At 39.5% G+C, this 19343-nt stretch overlaps 1 protein-coding gene across 1 annotated transcript; it reads left to right on the top strand.

Moving 5' to 3' along the window:
- The first annotated feature begins 1297 nt into the window (after positions 1–1297).
- On the top strand, positions 1298–8637 carry tdrd5 (tudor domain containing 5). The gene is made up of 14 exons (XM_067513698.1): positions 1298–1538; positions 1693–1904; positions 2216–2510; positions 2984–3135; positions 3307–3390; positions 3471–3527; positions 3755–3941; positions 4386–4609; positions 4887–5101; positions 5376–5585; positions 5691–5757; positions 6554–6754; positions 6869–6994; positions 8382–8637. Exons 1-14 carry the CDS (start codon positions 1310–1312, stop codon positions 8565–8567), a joined length of 2445 nt encoding a protein of 814 aa, XP_067369799.1. The 5' UTR covers positions 1298–1309; the 3' UTR covers positions 8568–8637.
- The last annotated feature ends 10706 nt before the right edge of the window (positions 8638–19343 follow it).

Below are 19343 nucleotides of genomic sequence, written 5' to 3'. Positions count from 1 at the left end.
ACTTGAATTTGCAACTTCCCCACGCAGCATTGTTTTTGTAAATAATGATGATGATGATGGTGGTGGTGATGATGGTGGTGGAAAATACAGTCCTCTAAACATATGGTTTAATTTATATTTATCTCAAATCAACTAGTATTTCTACTGGGTTTAAAGCATATAAAAAGAGCTTTACTCTAAATAAAAGGGTAAATTAAAAAAAGTTTGTAAAGGGTGAAGTTTACTGAGATGTTATCCTCACATTGCACTGCAGTTGTTCTCAATCCTGGTCTTCTGCTTGTTTTTCCAACCAACCCTGCAATGCCCATTGCTAATTACCTGCATCAGCACACTTCAGTCAGTGGGAAGCTGGAAGATACCATCCTAGATGAGGGTGGAGTTGGGAAAACCCCTATTTTGCAATACTGATCAGAAAAATACGTTAGCAACGTTACACACGACGCTTGAGGGGATCTACGTACACACTCTGTTTTCTTTTCCTGTGAGCTTGTGCGTCATCTTGTCAAATAGACGATCTGTGATTCCCGTGCGGGTGCCCCCAACCGGAAGAAACTGATATATGTTTTGCTAATTTATACCATATTTTATATGTTGTTTTGAAGAATATAAGGTTTGATTAACTGTTCACAACAAAGCACGTGGCCCTATTTTTGTTTAATTTAGGGCAGTTTTTTTATTTTATTTTTTATTATTAAACCTGTGCTGCAACTTCGTGGAGTGATGGCGGGCTGCTAGCAACAGGTGTGGAGACATTGGGGTCCTGATATCGACCGAAGGTTGAATAGTAAGGCTGTGCTGTTTATTAATTAACTAATCGCAATTGCAGCAGGAACAGAATTGGCTACCGGATTCACAAATTCAACCTACAGTTTTTTTTTCCCGCAAAGCTAGAACTAGCATTACCTCTTGCTAACAGATTTAGCTTTAACATTAGACACGTGCAGTCGTCGGTGAAAGTGGACACGCAGCTAACTAACTTTATTTAAGTAACCTGCAAACGGGAGCTAGCTACATTGTATCACCGCTACATGAAATGCTAACGATAGCTTCCTACTTTAGAAAGCTAAAAGGTAACTATAATATATCGAAAAACATTGCGATAGTAAAAATATCGCAACAATTTTATCAGTTTAACATGAAGTGCAATATTTGACCATGTGGTTTTGTGTTAAGAGAATTATTACTCAATGCTATTCGAAATGGAATATTTCTGCTGTATTTCTATTATTGGTACTAAAGTTAGAATGACCTTGTTAAACTGAACGGTTTGTTCCATGTGTCCTCTTTTCAGAGGTGTGCAGCAGGCAAGATGAACCAGGAAGCGGGTTTGGCAAAGCTGAAGAAGGATGTTCGCGCCTTGCTTGTTTCATCCAAGATGGGCTTGGACCCTCATCAGATCAAGCAAGACTACCTTGGAATGCTGGGGCATCCCATGCCCCTGAAAGAACTGGGCTTTAGAAACATTATGGATATGGTGAAGGAGATGCCTGATGTGGTGTCTGTCAACTTCAGGGCAGATGGTAGCCCATTCCTAAAGGGTAAACTATTTGTATTGGGATTTTGTTTTTTCTGCATGAAGTTATACAATAAGCTTAGTAGTATTTGATGTAGGGGCCCTCGCTTCTTATTCTTATTGCCTTTCATAAGAAGTCCTAATGTTTCAAACTGTCGCCTTGGTTTTCACCATTGCAGCTGTTAGTGACGAGTCCACTCGAAACATCGAGGAACTGGTAGCTAAACAGCGAATTTCGAAAACCGACAAGAAAGTTAGGAGGAAAGATGTCAGCTGCTTCTTGCCCCATTGGGGTTATCAGTCCTCCTCTGCGGTCCTTCCCAGAAGAGGTCGTGCTCCCCCCACTCTTCCTGCCCAGCTGAAGTCACAACTCCGCCTTCTGCTCTCCCAGGTACAACTTCACCATTTGTTGATTCTCACCAGTCACTATTGTGTGTTTTCTCACTGCACGTTTTTCCACTGTTTGATTTTAGCTGTGAACAGTCGGAATGATACTGTGTAAACCATATTTCTTTCTCCTTTAATGGAGACAATGAACAACATTGTTTTTCAATGTTGTGTGGTGCTTAGGTTGTTTTGCAGTCCACTATTCAGAGACTCTTAATTATGTCATTTATTTTCCTACACAAAGTCATATTGCTCTGTTGTTTCAGAAAGTTCCAGAATATCTTGTTTAGAGTAACAGTGCAGCTGCTCTCCTAGGGTCCTCTCAGGTTGTGTGAGCTCGAGACCAGTTTCATGCGCTGCTTTGGTCACCCGCTGCGCGTCCATGACTATGGCTTCTACTCCACTAGTGAGATGCTGGAGGCAGGTGCAGACCTGGTCCTCATCCAGCAAAGCAGGCTGGGCTCACTTGTGACCCTGAGGCAGCACATGCTACTCAGACCGTTGAGCTTACAAAGGAGGACTGGACTAATAAACCCGGATTGGTCTAGATCTGTCAAGCCAGCTTCCAGAGGGCAAGATGCCAGATCTCACACACCCACAGCACCCCCAGGTATGTTATTAAAGATCAGTGATACTTTTAAAGGTTTTATCACCTTGCTGTGTGAATGTGTGTACTGTATCAATACATGTCTAGCATGTTTTTGGTTTTAGTTTGTGCAAGATCCATTGAAAATGGTATATAAAATGTTAATGGGGTTATTAGATCAGTATTAAATGATTGTGTATTGACAATTTCAATAAGTCATTTATCAGACAGTTTTATCCAAAGCTACTTACAAGTAAGCAGCAGACACTAGGGACAACTGTGGGGTTCAGTGTCTTGCCCAGGGGCACTTCAGCATGTAGCCACGAGGACTAGGAGTTGAAACATGGACCCTGTGGTTCATTGGCGACTGGTCTATCAACTGAGCTACAGCCCCCCCATAGCAGAGAATAAAAGAGCAGAGGCCCCTTATGTTTTGTAACCTTGTTGTTATTGTTTTACAGTAGTCAGACTTATTTAAACAGTTTTGTGCACTCCAGCTGAAGTCCCACTTAAGGATAGTGGTTGGAACCAGCCTCCTACTGAGACCGCCTTGGTCCCTGTCCAAAAAGAGTCAAGAGCTGACAGTAACAAGCCAGAAATTGATGAGATGAACCAGGAAAGCCAGATGTTCCAGAAACGTGTCCTCAAGGTTTGTTCTCAGCTAAAAAAAGGAAACTCAGAAGAAGATCTAGATGAAATATCTGTTGGATGCTGAATATAGAACATGAAAACATAAATGAGCATATATCCTTTCAGAAAGTTTTTGTTTTTTATCGTATGTACACATAAATTTTTTTTGTTTTGCTTAATTTTACATCAGCTGGAGGAGGAGTTTTGCCAGAGCATCCTTCAGAATGGAGTGGCAGGCATCATTAGTCAGGAACTGAAGGACAAGCTGAGGAAGGTCATGAGTTGCTCATTTTAAGCAAATATAGTGTGACTAATTAGTAATCATTAGCCTCCAATATATTTTGCTCTCTTTAGGTTGTAACGCAGCAAATTGGTGGATTATCGGTGCATGATCTGCCTGCTGAGTACAAGGTAGTCGTGCAGTGCTCGTGTTCACCTTTCTAGTGTAATAGTATTGAGGTATTGTTTCCTACTTTTTTCAACAACTTACCGCTGTAGTAGGTAAATCACCCCTAATAGTGACTAGCAATTGAACAGTTTCTTCGACAAAACTGTCTTGGTACAGTGGAGTGAAGTTCAGACAATAAAGATGCACGGTGACATTATGGAGAAGCTCACCTGTGTTCTTTGCACTTCAGAAGCTTTTTGGCGAGGACCTGCCACTGCTACAGAATGGCTTTTTCAGTGTCACTGAACTGGTTGGCGCCATGAGTGACATCTTCCACCTGAAACCCACAGACAATGACAGTGGACCCCACTGGGTCATTATGGACACACCGGACAATGTCCATACAGGTGTGTATGTGCATGTATTTATATATAGTTAGGGTGTTTATTAGAACTAGTTCATAAAGTCCTGGAAATGAAAATATGTGTACATTATCTGAATGGCCTCACTGGTCAGCAGAGAGTTGTTTAAATGAAAAGTGCCCCAAATTGTTTGTTGTTGTTGTTGTTGTTGTTGTTATTATTATTATTATTATGTTTTTTTAAAGGTTTTGGCACAGACACAATTGAAAGGGTGCTGAAGTCACAGACACAGAGCAACCTTCTTGTTCATCCTAATTGGGTGTAATGCAAACTATTTATGTATACATAATGTTTAATGCACTATTGTCTTCATTTGTATCATCTGACTTAACCAAGCCCTTGATGTAATTCCTCTCTCCCTTTTTTCCTTTTCTACATTTACTCATCTGCTACCAGTGTCTCAGTATGTGTCTGTATTTCTACAGTGAATATATCATAATTATATATTTTCATAAATAGTGTTGTCTGAGACATGTGCCAGAGCACTCTTGTGGAATAAAACTATGCACGTAATGTATTTTGCAGACCCAAAGCAAACTGCAAGTGTAGATACTGGTATGAGCTACTACTTCAGCTGTGGAGAATCTCCTTGGGAAGGAAAACTGAACAGAGATGCTGATATTACTACAGAGGATGACAGTGAGGAGCTAGAGAGCTGTAACAATTCAAAGACAGAAGAAATGGTTTGACAACCTTTTTTTTTTTTATTGGCTCTTTTCTATGTCTTAGAATTAGACATCAGGTGTCTGGTTTCATGCCAGTTCACATAACAAGCAGCTGGCACTTCTTATTCGGGTAACCTGGGTAAAATGTTTTAGTTTGTATGCAGGTTAGACAGTTCTGAAATGAGTTAATTATTGCATGTGTTTTTTTTGTTGTTGTTTGTTTTTTAATGTTAAATTTTATGTTCTGTATAATCTGACTAGAATAATATTGCTGTTTCTTGCTTTCTATCTGCAGATATCTGAGATGTACAGTGCTATTCAGGTACATTGCAACCCTGCGGTGCCCCTGGATTCTCTGCAGAGTGAACGTCTCAAACCACCGACACGCCGTGGTGTTCGAGAGCTTGTAGAAGTTCAGGTGGAGCAGGTTGTGTCTCCAGGATATTTCTACGTCTGCTTCTGTGAGAGTGAGGAGGCGCGTGCTATGGAGGACATGATGATTGAGATGAGGTGCTGAAGATGCTAATGACAATGGAATTCATAGTTAAAAGATAATATGCATGCAATGGTTGTGCCAGATGCACTATTGGGCACATTAATTTTGTCTCTTCATAAATTGTCTGGTAGCAGGTTTTATTGTTACCTAAACCAGAATAAACCCAGCCATACAGTATATTATTTCTGTGCAGTTTATTTCCCTAAATTAGTTCCTGAGAAATGAAAATAAGCCTGTCAAACACAACAAAGACCGTCTTACCTAGTTTTCTATGTTTGATTCCTCTAGGCGATGTTACACTTGTCCTCAAGTGTCAGTGCGCTACCGTCTCCCTGAACAATTTATCCGAAGAGGTCAGGTCTGCTGTGTGTCACCCAATGGAATGTGGTTCTACCGAGTGGTGATTCATCAGATCATCAGCCCTACTCATGTCGAAGTTTACTATGTTGACTTTGGTGATATGACCATAGTGGAGAGTGCCAACCTGAAGTTCCTTAAGTAGGTCATCTCAAATATTTAAGCAGTTAGTCAATACAGCAATTACTGCCGAGATGGTCAGCGTGTGTTTTGCTCTGCTGTGTACACTCTGCTCTGGTTTTGTAGGTCTTGCTACTCAGTTCTCCCGGCACAAGCTGTTCCATCTTCACTTGCAGGAATAAAACCCCACACTGTGAGTTGGAAAACTGACCAATTATTAATATAAATTTAGTGTTATGCTAGATTCCCCACTACCGGTGACGGGTCACTGGGCTCAGTTACAAACTGACAAATGTCACTCATTTTACTTAACTTAGGTCTGTAGCAGAATCTGTGCGTCTCAGTGTGTGTGGCAGAGGGCCGGGGTGCCATTACGCACATGGCATTGGTACAGCAGCTTAACTTCGTTAATCATTAAAACATTCTGTATTTAATTTACAGACAAAATAATTTTTGCAGTGAAATTATGCTCAGGGTTAGTCCAGCAGCATCAAGAGTTTTTCTTTTTTTTTTTTTTTTCAGCTGAAGTGAGAATTATTTGTTTTAGTAAATCAAAATGTAGTTTGTTTGTTTTTTTCTTCTAAACTAATCAACAAAGTACATTAATGGGGGAGCATGTTAAAGGTCAGGGCCCCAAACTGCATTCAAACCAAAGATCTTTGTCCTCATTGGGCAGCCACAGGCAGTGCCTGGGAAGCTAGTGTTGAGGATCTTGATCTACAGACTTCTTCCTCCCAGCCTGATGTTCTACCCTTTGAGACATCTGGCCCCTAAAAACAAAAGCAAAACAGTTAAATAATTTCACTCTTTCACTCAATTTCACTCAATTGTTCCGTGTTCTGTGGGCTGTCATGGACCAGAATTTTTATTGTTGACCTTCTACAGTCTTTAGGCTGGTACACACTTAAGGACTGTAAGGACAGTGGTGTTGACGGATTGGAACGTGGTGGGGGGCAGTTATGAGTAAGAGTATCTTTGTTTCTCCATAGGGCAACTGGACGGCTGCAGCCACAGCTTCTTTCCAAAAGCTGTGCTCTGATCGCCCCCTGGTGGGGGCTCTGGATTGTTACATTGGAGATGTGCTGCAGCTCTACCTGTGTGACACACATACTAATGAGGACATTTACATCCACACTGTTCTCCTGAGCCAGGGCCACGGGATGCCCTGTTCCCCATCAGCCAGTGCAGCGGTGAGCCACACACAGACATTTTTCTGTCATGATCATAGTAAACACAGCTATTGATTAGATGGTGCAGACTAAGTCATGAGTTAATAACATGTATTTGAATTTTATTGCCCTCAGCCATGTGTCCACAACACTCCAGTGAGTCTGTATTTTGGGGAAGGAAAGGTTGACTTGCCAGAGGTGATAATTTCTTACCCCAAGCCCGCTGACACTGTTGAACAGTCCATGACAGACAGAATGAAGGTCCTCCCAACACACACACACACACACACACACACACACACACACACACACACACACACACACACACACACACACACACACACACACCGCCAGAAGTTTTAGCGCTAAGTAGAAATCTTTCATGTTGTAGTACAGATAGAAACAGGGTTACTTGGATGTTTGTTGTGCATTTTCCGCTCTGTCATTTTTCTGATTTCCCGTTTTCCACATAATCTTTTAATGTTTTTTAACTAGGCTTTATTCATTGCTGTCCCGAGCTCTTATCTTAGCAGCCTTATTGTCAGTGGTGCAGACTTGCTGCGGTGCCCAGCACCCTCACAACACACAGTGGCATACAATACTGAGTGTACACTCAGATCAAAGACACATTATCTTGCTGAGGTTGTGAGTGTTGGAAAGTCAAAGCATGTTCGTTAACAATAAATGGCATCACAACCAATTTGTGGGTTAATGTCTAACAGATTAGATTATTATATCTAGTTAATGAGTAAAGGGTTATGAAATAGAACTTAAAGTAGCCAAAATACTGGTTAGGACTAACAGTTTAATTTGGTAGTCTTTTACTCTGACCTAGCTTGTTTATTTGTTAGTTAACAATGTGATACTACTTCTCAAATGAGATATTTTAGGATACAGTGTTGGGCAACCAAAAATTAGCATTGCAGTATTTTTAGGTTTCTGGTGGTTTCATTGTATCACAGTATTTATTTTATAATTTTTATTTTAATGCATGTTGTGGCTTATTCTACTATCAGAAGATTTTGATTTACTGGTTTTCTGGTCCTCAGTACATCTGTCCAATTCTTGTGAGCTCAACATCCTAGAAATGTCTGGGAAGTTCTTCCTAATTGGCACAAGTTTCCACTTGGACTCAAGGGTGAACAAATTAAAAATTTGAAGGTCAAAGGTTGGGGTCACTGTGATCGCATGTTCATCCGATTCTCATAATCTCATAATTTAACTAATTTTATTATATATTCAACAAATGCTCACTCTGACTCATGGATGAACTGAAGTATGCAAACGAGTCTGAAAACACTTGTAAATAATTCAATTTTTTGTTTTGATGAAAACAAACAAAAAAGGTTGTATGAAATGAATGATTCTCAACAATTTAAATGTACAGTTAGAATTGTATGTTACTTTAACTATTAAGAGTGAAAATGCTATTGCTGCAAATAAACATCATCCCTTTGAACCAACTGGACAGGCCTTTAATGTTTGTTTTGGTAGTTGTACTATGTACTGTAAATGTACATTGTAAATTAAAACTATTGTCCAGTCCAACTCTTACAGGATTTATTGCATGTGCATCAACCTGCAGTAAACTCAATTCCTATACAGATAAATGAATCAGAAAGAAATTCAAGATTTCTTGATGTTTTAGATTGAAGAGGAACAAATGCCTGCTCTGGAGTTTATTGACAACCATGAGGTTAGTCCCCACATCGACGTACAGCATTACAAGCTGATGCTGACATTATCCCCACCGCCTTCATTTATTTACAAAACTGCTTTCAGTTTCTGTTTGAAGTATTACCATGTGGTTAAAAAAAAGAAATTGAATATGTGAACTTGAATATTAGTGTCATTATTGGTAAATTAAATTATCAATGTGTATCTGGACATGCCTACAGAATAACCCGAGTAGTTCTGAATTGTTCACACTGCTCTTTCCCCTCGGTTAACCTAACTTGTATGCAATTCAAGACGAATTGAGAAAGATGAATATTGGATTGTTGGTTGCCTGTAATAGGAAAAAGACAAATGCATTTCTTTTGCCCAATAATGTGAACTGATGATAGTGAAATCTTGTTTATTCTGGTTTCTTGTTCAGGGTAAGAGGGTCAACCCAGTGGATGCTCTAAATAGTCAAAAAAACAGCTGTGCTGATTCAGGCTGTTTAACCAGTCTGAAAAGTCCTGTCTCCAGCCCTTGCATTCCTCTAGATGTGATCCAGACCAAGACAACCCCAGCTCACTGTAAAACTGATCTGAAAGTGAGAAGATAGTTTTTAAGCACATAAAAAGGAATATGAACAAGTTTTGTTTTTTGGTTCATTGAAGAAACTTTTTTTGTTTTTTTTTCTTCAGACGTTGAGCATGAACCATCCACTGCCTCCTTCCAGCAATAATTCCAGCTCTTCCAGTTTGACACTAGAAGCAGAGCAGCAGTCTTCCAAGTGCACGGTCACCTCATTGGTCACACCACATCCTATACTGGGGACCCCGAGCCATATCCATGGCTGCATGCTAGGTGCCAATATGTCCATCCATTATTTGAAATGCTTATCCTGTTAAGGGTTGTGTGGGGCTGGAGTCTATTTTAGAGACGACCATTCACACAGCAGGCAGTTTCCACTCCACCACTGTTCTGCCCTATGCATGTGTGCCGTTTATTTTTTGAGAATATGCACATAAGATGTTAGCAGAAAGACCTCTACTGTTTTTCATAAATCTGTCTCTAGGTTATTGGTATACTAAAAATATTACCTAGAAGGTTAGAAACTGTTAAGTTGTTTAAATTCCAGCGGACTTATTCTGGAATTCTTTTTGACACAAAATTTAGATGCAAAGGACTTTAAAAGGAAATTCATAAGTGAGCTTGGGCCAAACCTTTTTTTTCATAGTAAAATAGTAACATTGACTGTCATCGCATTAGAACTTTAATCTTTTGTAAGAGTATTTACCATTACCTCAAAATTGCTCGTCTTGCTCGTATACTCAATGACCGTTATTAATCTGCAAATGTACATGCCCTCACTTCTTTCTCTGTATACAACACACACACACTCAGGGAAGCCTTGAATGAAATTAGTGTGTGACGAAGAGGGGTATTGATTTCCATCTTGCTGCTTGCAGTGGTTGATGTACCTGCACCGAGAGCCTGACTTAGATTTAATTAGACCTGTTTGCAGAGCTATTTGACCCAACAAGCTGCTTTTGTTGCATTTGCCCTAATATCAATACACTGCTGCTCTACCATGCTTCCAACAGCACAGTGTATATTATAAAAACAAAACAGCAGGTCAAGACGGTTTTATCTTCAAATAGCTTTTGCCATTTGAAACTTAAGTTCTTCCTGTGACAGCTTAAATGCAAATATAAACGCTAGATAGAACCTAGAATGAATATATGACAGGTTAGATGTAGATGTGACAGTCTCCTCTTTCCTGCAGTTACGATATATAACTAATAACAAATTAGTTAAAGCAGTCCTGTCCCTCATGGACCGAGTCCGTCCTACTAACTGCTGATTACCTTAATCAGGTGTTTTCAGTAAGTCAGAAGCTGGAAGATGCCAATGCCCTTTCTCACCTCACTCCACCCTCATCTGAGATGGTATTTTCCAGCTTTCTATCGACTGAACATAACTGATTTGGGTAATTAGCAATAGAAATTGCAGGGATAGCTGGAAAAGAAACAGCAGGGTACTTGAGGACCAGCATTGAGAAGCACTGAGTTAAAGAGTACAGTTAATTTGATCACTTTCATACTTACACTTTGTTTGTTTTTGAGTTACCCGAGACTTGCTCTGTGTGCTGACATTGCAGAAATCTGACTCAAAAATCTACCCTAAAGTTTGCAAATGCAATGCGCTTTTCCCCTGTTGTGATTCTCTTGAATCTCTAGGTACGTACAGCTAATTCTTACTGCTCAGCAAATACGTTGCATATTAAATGGACAGCACCTGAAGTTGTTATTGAACTGCCAGTGGTGGATGAAGTACTTAAACGTACTGTGAATGTACAAATACATCAGAGTACAGGTACCGCACAAATTTCAAGATTTTTAAGTAATTAAAGTATTAATGGCAAAAGAACTAGTTATACTTGTTTAAACATTACCATCAACATCACCAGAGCTTGGTAATGTGCTTGTTTCTAACCTGCCCAAAGAATATCACTAAAATAAAGCTAATAAAATAACACAAAAGTATTTGAGTATTTAACTATCTACTGTATTTTCTAGGTGTGCCTGTTTCTCCACTCCTCCAGCAAAACTATGGAACCAAGAAGGTGGTCTCCTGCAGTGCACCTCAATCCATCTTTGAACTCAACAGTATGAATAATTCAGATCACAAAGGAAGGAGTACTTATTCCATTACAAGGACTTAAAAGTCCTTACAGTCAGACTATCATTCACTGACCTGTAAAACTTATAATCTATACTAGATTAAATTGTATGTTGGGTTAGGTTAATATTGGTGATATTAAACAATACAGGAGATGGATGGCTGTTCTTTAATTGTGAATAAGGTTGTGCTATTTTTATTTTCTATCAAAGTGTTTTATTTTCTTCTTCCCAGAATCCATCTCTGTGATGCGTTACATGGTTTAATTTGGATATATTTTTATTGTTCTGTAAAACAAAATGTTGCAAAATACTCTTATAATGAACATTACGTGAGTCGTGAAAAGTATAATTTTATTTTGAAAATAAATGTTTATTTGATAGAATATTTTGGTAGTTCAACATGTGTGTTGTGCATTTTAGTAGTAGCTTACAGTGAATCAAGGCTTTAAATACAAACAAAGCATCTATGATTTATTCTCCACAACATCAAATATTGAAATGATCCGATGTGCAGGAAATTCTTATAGTAATAATTTATAAAGGAATAGATGCATCATCGTTATAATCTACGCAGTAACTGTAGGCTTCAAAATTCCACCCTTTGCTGTGCTAGCTTTCTGGCCCAGCACGTGGTCGCTCCCGTCTAGCTGTAAGCAAGCAATCATCCAAACACCATAAACAGCTGGAAAATGTCACAAGCCAAATACTGGAGCTAGATGCTCCCAGTGTAAACTAAATGAACGAAATGTATTTATTTAGCAAAGCAACCCAAAACCTTCTTTTACTCATTTTTCACTCTTTTCCAATTAGCATTATACATGGATGTATCCTCTGCAATATAATGAGGGTTTTGTAACTTGAAACTAGAGTTGAGCAACCAAAATGGGCTGTGATATTTAAAGGGTTAAAGCAGGAGGCTCCTGGCTCATCCGGCTGTATCCTGCTGGGATCTCCGACCTTTACTGGCTCAGCCAATTAGCTTTTTAACTGGCTACTAATGAGAATAGCTCCTCCTTTCTTAATGCAGCTACATAATAAACAACATTACCTACACAAAAGGCAAACCTTAACTCTAATTTGCATGCAAACACTGTATTATGTTTTTGTATGTTTCTTTTTCTTTTTAAATGTCAGCACAAAACAATACACCTTCACATTGCAAGACATTGCTTTATACAGACTCTTGGGTGTGTGTGGGCTGGTGAGGCTTGGCAAGGCAAACACACGGTTAACCCTATTAAGGGGGAGAGTAATGTGGTTGCAGCTGAATTAGCAGCCGACAGCAACGAAGCATCTGTGTGCTGAATGAAGCATGAAGATCAGATGGTTTTGATTTACTGACAAGACCCTAAACCAGACTGTCAGAATGGCAGCTTTTGTTTCACCGGCTCCAGGTTGCCATGTTGGTTGATCATTCAGCAGCTACACTGAAAGTGAAAGGGGTTTTGGTGTGAAGCCATGGACCGTGTAAAATAGTGTAAAATTTTACAAACGTGCAAGCAATGCTTTACTTTTTGAGATACATTTTAAGATGTTCATTTATAAAGTACATTATTGTAGTATATTTAATAAATAATCAGCATCATTTCAATGTGGAAATTTTGTGTCGCCTGCCAAATTTCTTTCTACTTTTCTATTATGTCGGTTTTAGACTTCTCAAACTTAGCCACTTTGATTTGATTAGGGTATTAGCTTTTGCATAAATTCTTTGTGTGTGCTGTAATTTTACCAATGGTAATGCGAGTTGTTAATATCCTACGAGCAGCATTTATGTCTTTGCATCATAATCCCATTCTGTCTTTCTTTGATCAGACACAAAATCTCCTAATTGCCTCTTGCAGAACTGTTGCTCATTACAGGCCTCAGCTTGTGAGTCATTCAGTGCTTTCAGTTGAGCAGAAGCTGCCCGCCAAGTAAACAGCTGTCATAGCCTGATCACAAAATCAGTCAAATGGATCAGCAGCAACACGATCAGGTCACAAACAGAAGTGAACTCTGTCGTCTCACAGCTGCTCAGTCATTTGCTCTTTCAGCAAAATCCTTAACTATTGCCACCAGAGGGTGTATCTGTTTTTTAGTCTGATTAATATACATCTAAAATAGTCTAGAAAACCTGATATTGCACGTAAAACATGTCATCAGTAGTTGAAGAAGAAGAAGTCATTTGACCTGTTATGGTACATTGTGATGTTTGGCCGAATCACAGGAAGACTATTATACAGCCACAAGCAGCTGTATAATAGTCTTCCTCTTTGCTTCTAACCGTCCTTCCTTTTGTCTTTCCCACAGTACAATTCCAATGTGTGTGCGTGTGTGTGTGCGTATATGTGTACTGTCTGCTTTTACATACCGAGTGATTCAGGACGTCCACGTCCGTGCATTTTGAAAAGGGTGGGTAGTATATGGGGAGGGCTGTGTGTGAGCAGCTGTGTGTGTGAATTTTTACTGTGTGTAAATGAGGATTAAGTCACACTCATCCGCTGAGAGATAATTAATGGAAGAGAAGCGGCTGTATTTTTTATTTATTTTTTTATTCCTGTATCAAAATTCTTATCTGGTGTAATAATTTTAGGACAATTGGAAGAGGAGCGGAGAGAAGCTTCATTCTCCTGCTAATCCCTCAGGCTCCAGTTCTTTAACACAAACTCACACATCAGAGGCACAAGCTCTTACAATAAAGATTTGCTTCTCTGAACATTGGTTTAATATGTCACACTTGGTTTCTTTATTCCTACTGTACACTTATACTGCATTTCAAATGGAGTTTAATAAATGGGTTTACTCAATACATTTAGTTAAGTCGATGATTTTCTCCAGTCTTAAAGCAATAGTCGTGTCACTGTGGACACTGAAGCAGTTTTTTGCTTGTTAATCAATTCCCTTGGTTCAGTACAAAGAATGGGTCTTTGTTTAATGTGGACATAGTTCACAGTTTGGTTCTGTCCAAAAATGTAAATATCAAATAAAGGTGCAGGTGGGCAGCTTATCTGTATCAAAATCTCTTCTATTCTAAACAATAGAAGTAATTATGGGAACTTTTTCTAATTTTCACATGGGCACATGATTAGGGATTAAAGACCCCACAAAGCAAAGGACATAAGTACTTGATGAGCTTTGCAGAGTATCTAAACATACATCTCACCTGCTACTAAAGATTGTATTACAAAGGGAAGATGATGCATTTGATTGTGTTTGTTGAAAAAACAATTATTTTGATGCTGTGCCAACTGCCTTTGCCCTTGATGGGTATGAATGCACATTCCTGTTAAATGTTGTGGCTTCTCAGAAGCTGTCGTTCCCTGGAGCTGATCACCTATATGTTACATTTTCATTAAAATAGCTACTTGAGCAGCTGCCAAACATTTGATGTGAAAATGTGAAATCTTCTTTCTTAACCTACGAAACCTACGCTTTTCCTACCTTTCCTACCTAACCTACGCTTGAAAAAACAAATATTCTAAACTCACTCACTTTATCTTTTCCTGAACCTTTGATTACAACACACAATGAATAGGAATGAAATGTTTTTTGAAAATTGTGAAAAAAGCAAGTAAGTCATGCTTAAATTCAGCTTTCTCTTCTGTCTTAACCATGTTTGCTGTGGCTTGTGGACAAAGAATTGTGTACTGCTGGGCAGAATACTTACAAATAAGTTTAATACCAACATCCTTTGAAACCAAAAGCAACGCTGACAGTGAATTATAGTAATGACAGTGGAAAAAGTTTCGAAAATGTTTTAACATGAAGCCATATTATTTAGCTAAGTATTACATTTATTACATTTCTTTGTGCTGTTTAGCTTTGATACAATTACAGTAATATTACATTACAGGACACTGATTGTACTGGGTCTAACTTTTGTTGCCTGTGTAAGTTCATAAAGAACAACCCCCACCTCCCCACGCCCACCTCCACGTCCACCTGCTGTCACACTCGCTTGTGATAAAAAAGATAACAGGTTCCAAAGCAGCTTCAGTGTACCGATTATTATTCGTATTCAAATATACAGGATAGTTGTTACACTTAAAATATTTATAAACCAGGAATCATTTTTCACATTGAGCAAATTCATGTCAGCACAGGCACCTTACATTGTCTGATACACTTCCTGCTGTTCTCAACCTGGATGCAGATGTGACCAGTATTGTTTGGCAGCAGTATCCAGCTGCAGCTGAGCTCCGGGCTCAGTTAATATGCGATGGCACACACTTGACAGTTCCATTAAACCATATTTATGGCAGCCACAAATAATCAATATGCAGATACGCCAGCCTGTCCGCATTCACCGAATTGTTTTGTCCAGCAGTGCGATGCATCAAACTGCCGTGCTCAGTGACAACAGAGACAATATACACCATCACTGGATATAGTTTGTCCCCAAAGACCTCTCTCACCCTGTGTTTTGTTCTAGCTCTCATCCTCCATTGTCATCATTTTCTTCCTCCATCCTTTCTCCTCTTGTCTCATTTACTATCCTTGTCTATTTGAACACTTGGACGCTAGAAATGAAAATCTTTCAGTCTGTAAGATTACACAATAAGTAAAACGAAAAGGTAGGACGATGGGCTCTATATGGGAACGTTCTCAGTTCCTCTTTAGTAAGTAGTGTGAATCTCTGTAGTGGAACCCTCTGTACTCGCTCCATAGCCTGTTCCTTTGGGGCAGTGGACAGGATTTGCAAAACAAAAGACATTCAGCTATACAACATATCTGGGATGTGCAGACTCCAAAATCATTCGTATAGACAAAGCACTTGTGTTGTGCATTAAAGTAACTGTCAGCAGTGGGACTCACAGTGAAACTTCAATTTAGTCATCGCAGTTTGTACAGACTGCAGCTCTTGCACCATAGACTAGTTTCTTTTGTGAAGACCACATCACAATTTAACATGTTTATTTTATAGTGGCAAGACAAATAAACAGAACCAACGCTTACAGAACATTCACATTGGATAATTCAGCAGAATCTGGCCTACTGTATGAAAGTCAGACTCCCACCAACCACTGCAAACTGTACATCCTTAGTTTATGAGTGTGCTACATTAAGATGCACTCCCTTCTGTTTTGGCACTGAATGTTGATGCTGCAGCTAACGCCTGCACTGCACAGTGGTCCAGCGTAAACAAAAAGCCAAGGCACACTGAACAAATAAGTCAGTGGTGCTTCAGGCTTAAACATGAGTGGAAAACCTCTGAGGGGTCCTGTTTTTGTCTGAGCTCAGGTCAGTATGAAGGTTTTCGTCAGTTCTGTAGGCACAGGCCACGTGTGCAGGGATTGGTGGCCTCAGGATTACATTGGTGCTTTTTATGGATTTTCTAGTTCTGGGGGGCTTCTTGAAGCTGTGACCTCCAAATGTGAACTAGCATGGTTTGTTGTGTTGGTGGAATGGGAATCATATAACTTCTTAGTATGAACCAATGGTACATGACCAGAAAAGGCTATATGGAAGAGAGTTGTACCCTGACAGTTCTTGCAGAGATGTCGGGGAGGGGGGGTGTTTTGAAATGTTCCAATCATTTATTTAAATATTGCCTGAAAAAGGAGTAATTGCTACTTCCCTAGATTGCTCTTAAATGATTAATGATTAAAAGAACCAATCTGCACCTGAGTGTATATATATATACACATACATATATGTGTGTGTGTGTGTGTGTGTGTGTGTGTGTGTGTGTGTGTGTATGCATAGCTGTGATGAAACTTCATATTTAGAAAAAGCGGCACTGTATGAAGAGCAGACAGAGCAGCAGGTCACCTGATGAATGGATTCACTTACAGCCAGCAGTGTGATGTTTAGTCATGATCAATCATACGCCACATGCCTCTCCTCGTCTTCTTGCCTCCTCTGTCTTCCTCTCCTACTTTTCTTTTCACTCATTTTTCTTTGCAGCTAATGTTGACTGACTCGCTCAGGGACACACCTGTTGGGTAAGCTGGGATTTGTTCCTGCTCGGATTGGAGCCTGCAGACTTCTTCAGCCCGTCGTGCTGCTCTGCCCATTGAGAAAAATACAAGTGAAGCAACATCAGCATCACACCTCCAGCCTGGCTTAGGAGGTGGCTCATGAGAAAGAGCAGGCAGAGCCAGGTTGTCCACCAACATTGCAATTGACTGGTATAGTTTGATCCCTGGCACCTCCAGTCCAGATCTCAAAGTGTCCTTGAACAGGACACTGATCCTCAAGTTGTCTGTGTACACAGGTTTATTCCTGTTAATCTTAGTGCCGAGTTTAGTGGATATACAGTAAAATAAATGATCTATAAAGACTTGCACATGCCCAGTAGGGTAGAGGTAAACCCTTTGGTACTTTCTGTTTTAAAGTATAAAAATAAGACATTTGGAAACATGCAAACATAGATTCACATTAGTGTGGACATGGCCTGAAAGATAACTGTCAGTATACTAAAATAACGGGGATGGGCACGGCCAGATAAGCATCAAATCAGAGCTGCCTCCCAGAACAGGAAATAGCATTAGCTTGGTTGTCACACACACACACACACACACAGTGACCTCTTACTCCCCAGGTTGCCATAGAGATACTGCTTTCCCTTTACAACCTCCAAGACAGCTGGCCATGTGGAGGCTAGTGTTGGTCTTTACATGTTTGTACAGTGATGTGCTTACATCATGTTTATGATTGTGTGTTTTTTGCACACAGTATCTGCTACACTGTTGTATTTTATTGAGGCTCCAACATTACTGCAAGTACTTAGTACATGAATTTCAGTTCTGGACTTCCTAGAGGCCACCTGTCAGTAACACAACGTGGAACTTTCTGTTTTGGGCCGACAAGACACTTTTCTTTGTCAGTGGTAATGACTGCCTGCGCTGACCATCCAGTCATCTTTCTGATTAACAAGAACAGAGCATAAATATAGTAGACATTGCTTGGTGCACAGAAAAGAACCTCATTTATCTTTCTTACAACAGCCTCTCATGTTTCTCTTCATCTGTCTCCATATTGAACTTGACTCTGAGACACAAACCTCTAGCTCGAGCTCATCACTAGAACGGATAGTGCCTGGCAGACCATTTAAACAGTTGCAACAAGCCAATGTTCTGCTCCTCTGCTTTGGGTTTTATTAAAATGAATTGTTAAAATCAGTCATTAATACTCATCACAAACTTTTTGTCTTCTTGCTGACAGGCCGTTGCCAATTTGTGAACCACGCTGAAAAAACATCTCATCAACTTCGAACTTTAATGACTTTTCAAAGGTTTTACATAAAGTAGTGCCATAGTTATTTATATAGATCAGTTCAGCTCTCAGGATAAACTGGTGTAAGTCTAAGATGTGATGCTAAAGGATTGTGACCCTCGATAAACAGATGGGAGATTGCTGCAGACTGACCCAGCAATTTGAGACTTAGATCTAGTGTTACAGCTGGATACTTTCTTGCACTTCCCTCAGAGTCAATACCAGCAGCTAAATTACACACACAGCCCCCAAAATCTGTCAGTAAGTCTCCTGCAGCTGGATCACAGCTGCACAGTGGATGCTCTCTTTCTTTTATCCAGGTGGGTTTTTTTGTTCTTCTTTACTACAGTATGAACAACATAAAAGAATTTTAAGTTTACATTTTAACAGGCTATGTAATGCATTCGTAAGTGGGCTTTAAAGGCACTGGTAGCTCAATCATGGCTAAGCTAACCAGCTGCTGCCTGCAGCTAATGCTAATGAAATGCAAGAGAAATGCAAAAATTACCATAGGGCAACATAGCATCATTTGTTGTGAGGTACCCCCCCCCCCAAAAAAAATGATGACAGCTCACTGCCTTAAATGTCAGCTGCACGATCAGTAAGATTAGTTCATTCTGTGTTACATCAGAAAGTTCTTGCTTGCATTTTTTTATATACAAGTCTTGTGGTGCTGTCCACACCTTTCAACGAGGTTCACTTCAGAAAGATATTTCATAACAGAAGTTTAGGCAGCTACATAGAAGTGGCCATTTACATTTATTTTATGATGATTTTTATTTTATTTATAGTTTATTTTTGTTAGACAGACGAGATGGAAGACAGCTATTCACATTATATATATAAAAAATAAATGTTTTTATTTGAAGGGATTGTGGTAAAGAGGTCATTTTGAGTTAGAATTTGAATCCTACTTATACCGTACATGTACGCATAGAAAAACTTAGATTTAGAGAGAAAAACTGCGCTTTGTTTTATGTGCTGGAACACACTTCCTAGTTAATAAAAGGTAGCACCGTTCAGCCCATCGGATCAACTTCTGTGTAGAGATTCCTGAACACTGAAGCACTTTCATT

The sequence above is a fragment of the Channa argus genome, chromosome 8, assembly GCF_033026475.1.
Source record: "Channa argus isolate prfri chromosome 8, Channa argus male v1.0, whole genome shotgun sequence".
NCBI classification, from domain to species: Eukaryota; Metazoa; Chordata; class Actinopteri; order Anabantiformes; family Channidae; genus Channa; species Channa argus.
The sequence above is the reverse complement of the archived record's forward strand: the minus strand, read 5'-3'. Positions and strand labels throughout refer to the sequence as shown.

Excerpts from the sequence above, each read along its gene's own strand:
- tdrd5 (XM_067513698.1), top strand. The coding sequence starts at position 1,310 with ATGAACCAGGAAGCGGGTTTGGCAAAGCTGAAGAAGGATGTTCGCGCC. Across the intron at positions 3,942-4,385 it reads GCATGTATTTATATATAGTT|TGTTGTCTGAGACATGTGCC; the intron begins AGGGTGTTTATT and ends TTTCATAAATAG. Across the intron at positions 4,610-4,886 it reads ATTCAAAGACAGAAGAAATG|ATATCTGAGATGTACAGTGC; the intron begins GTTTGACAACCT and ends TTCTATCTGCAG.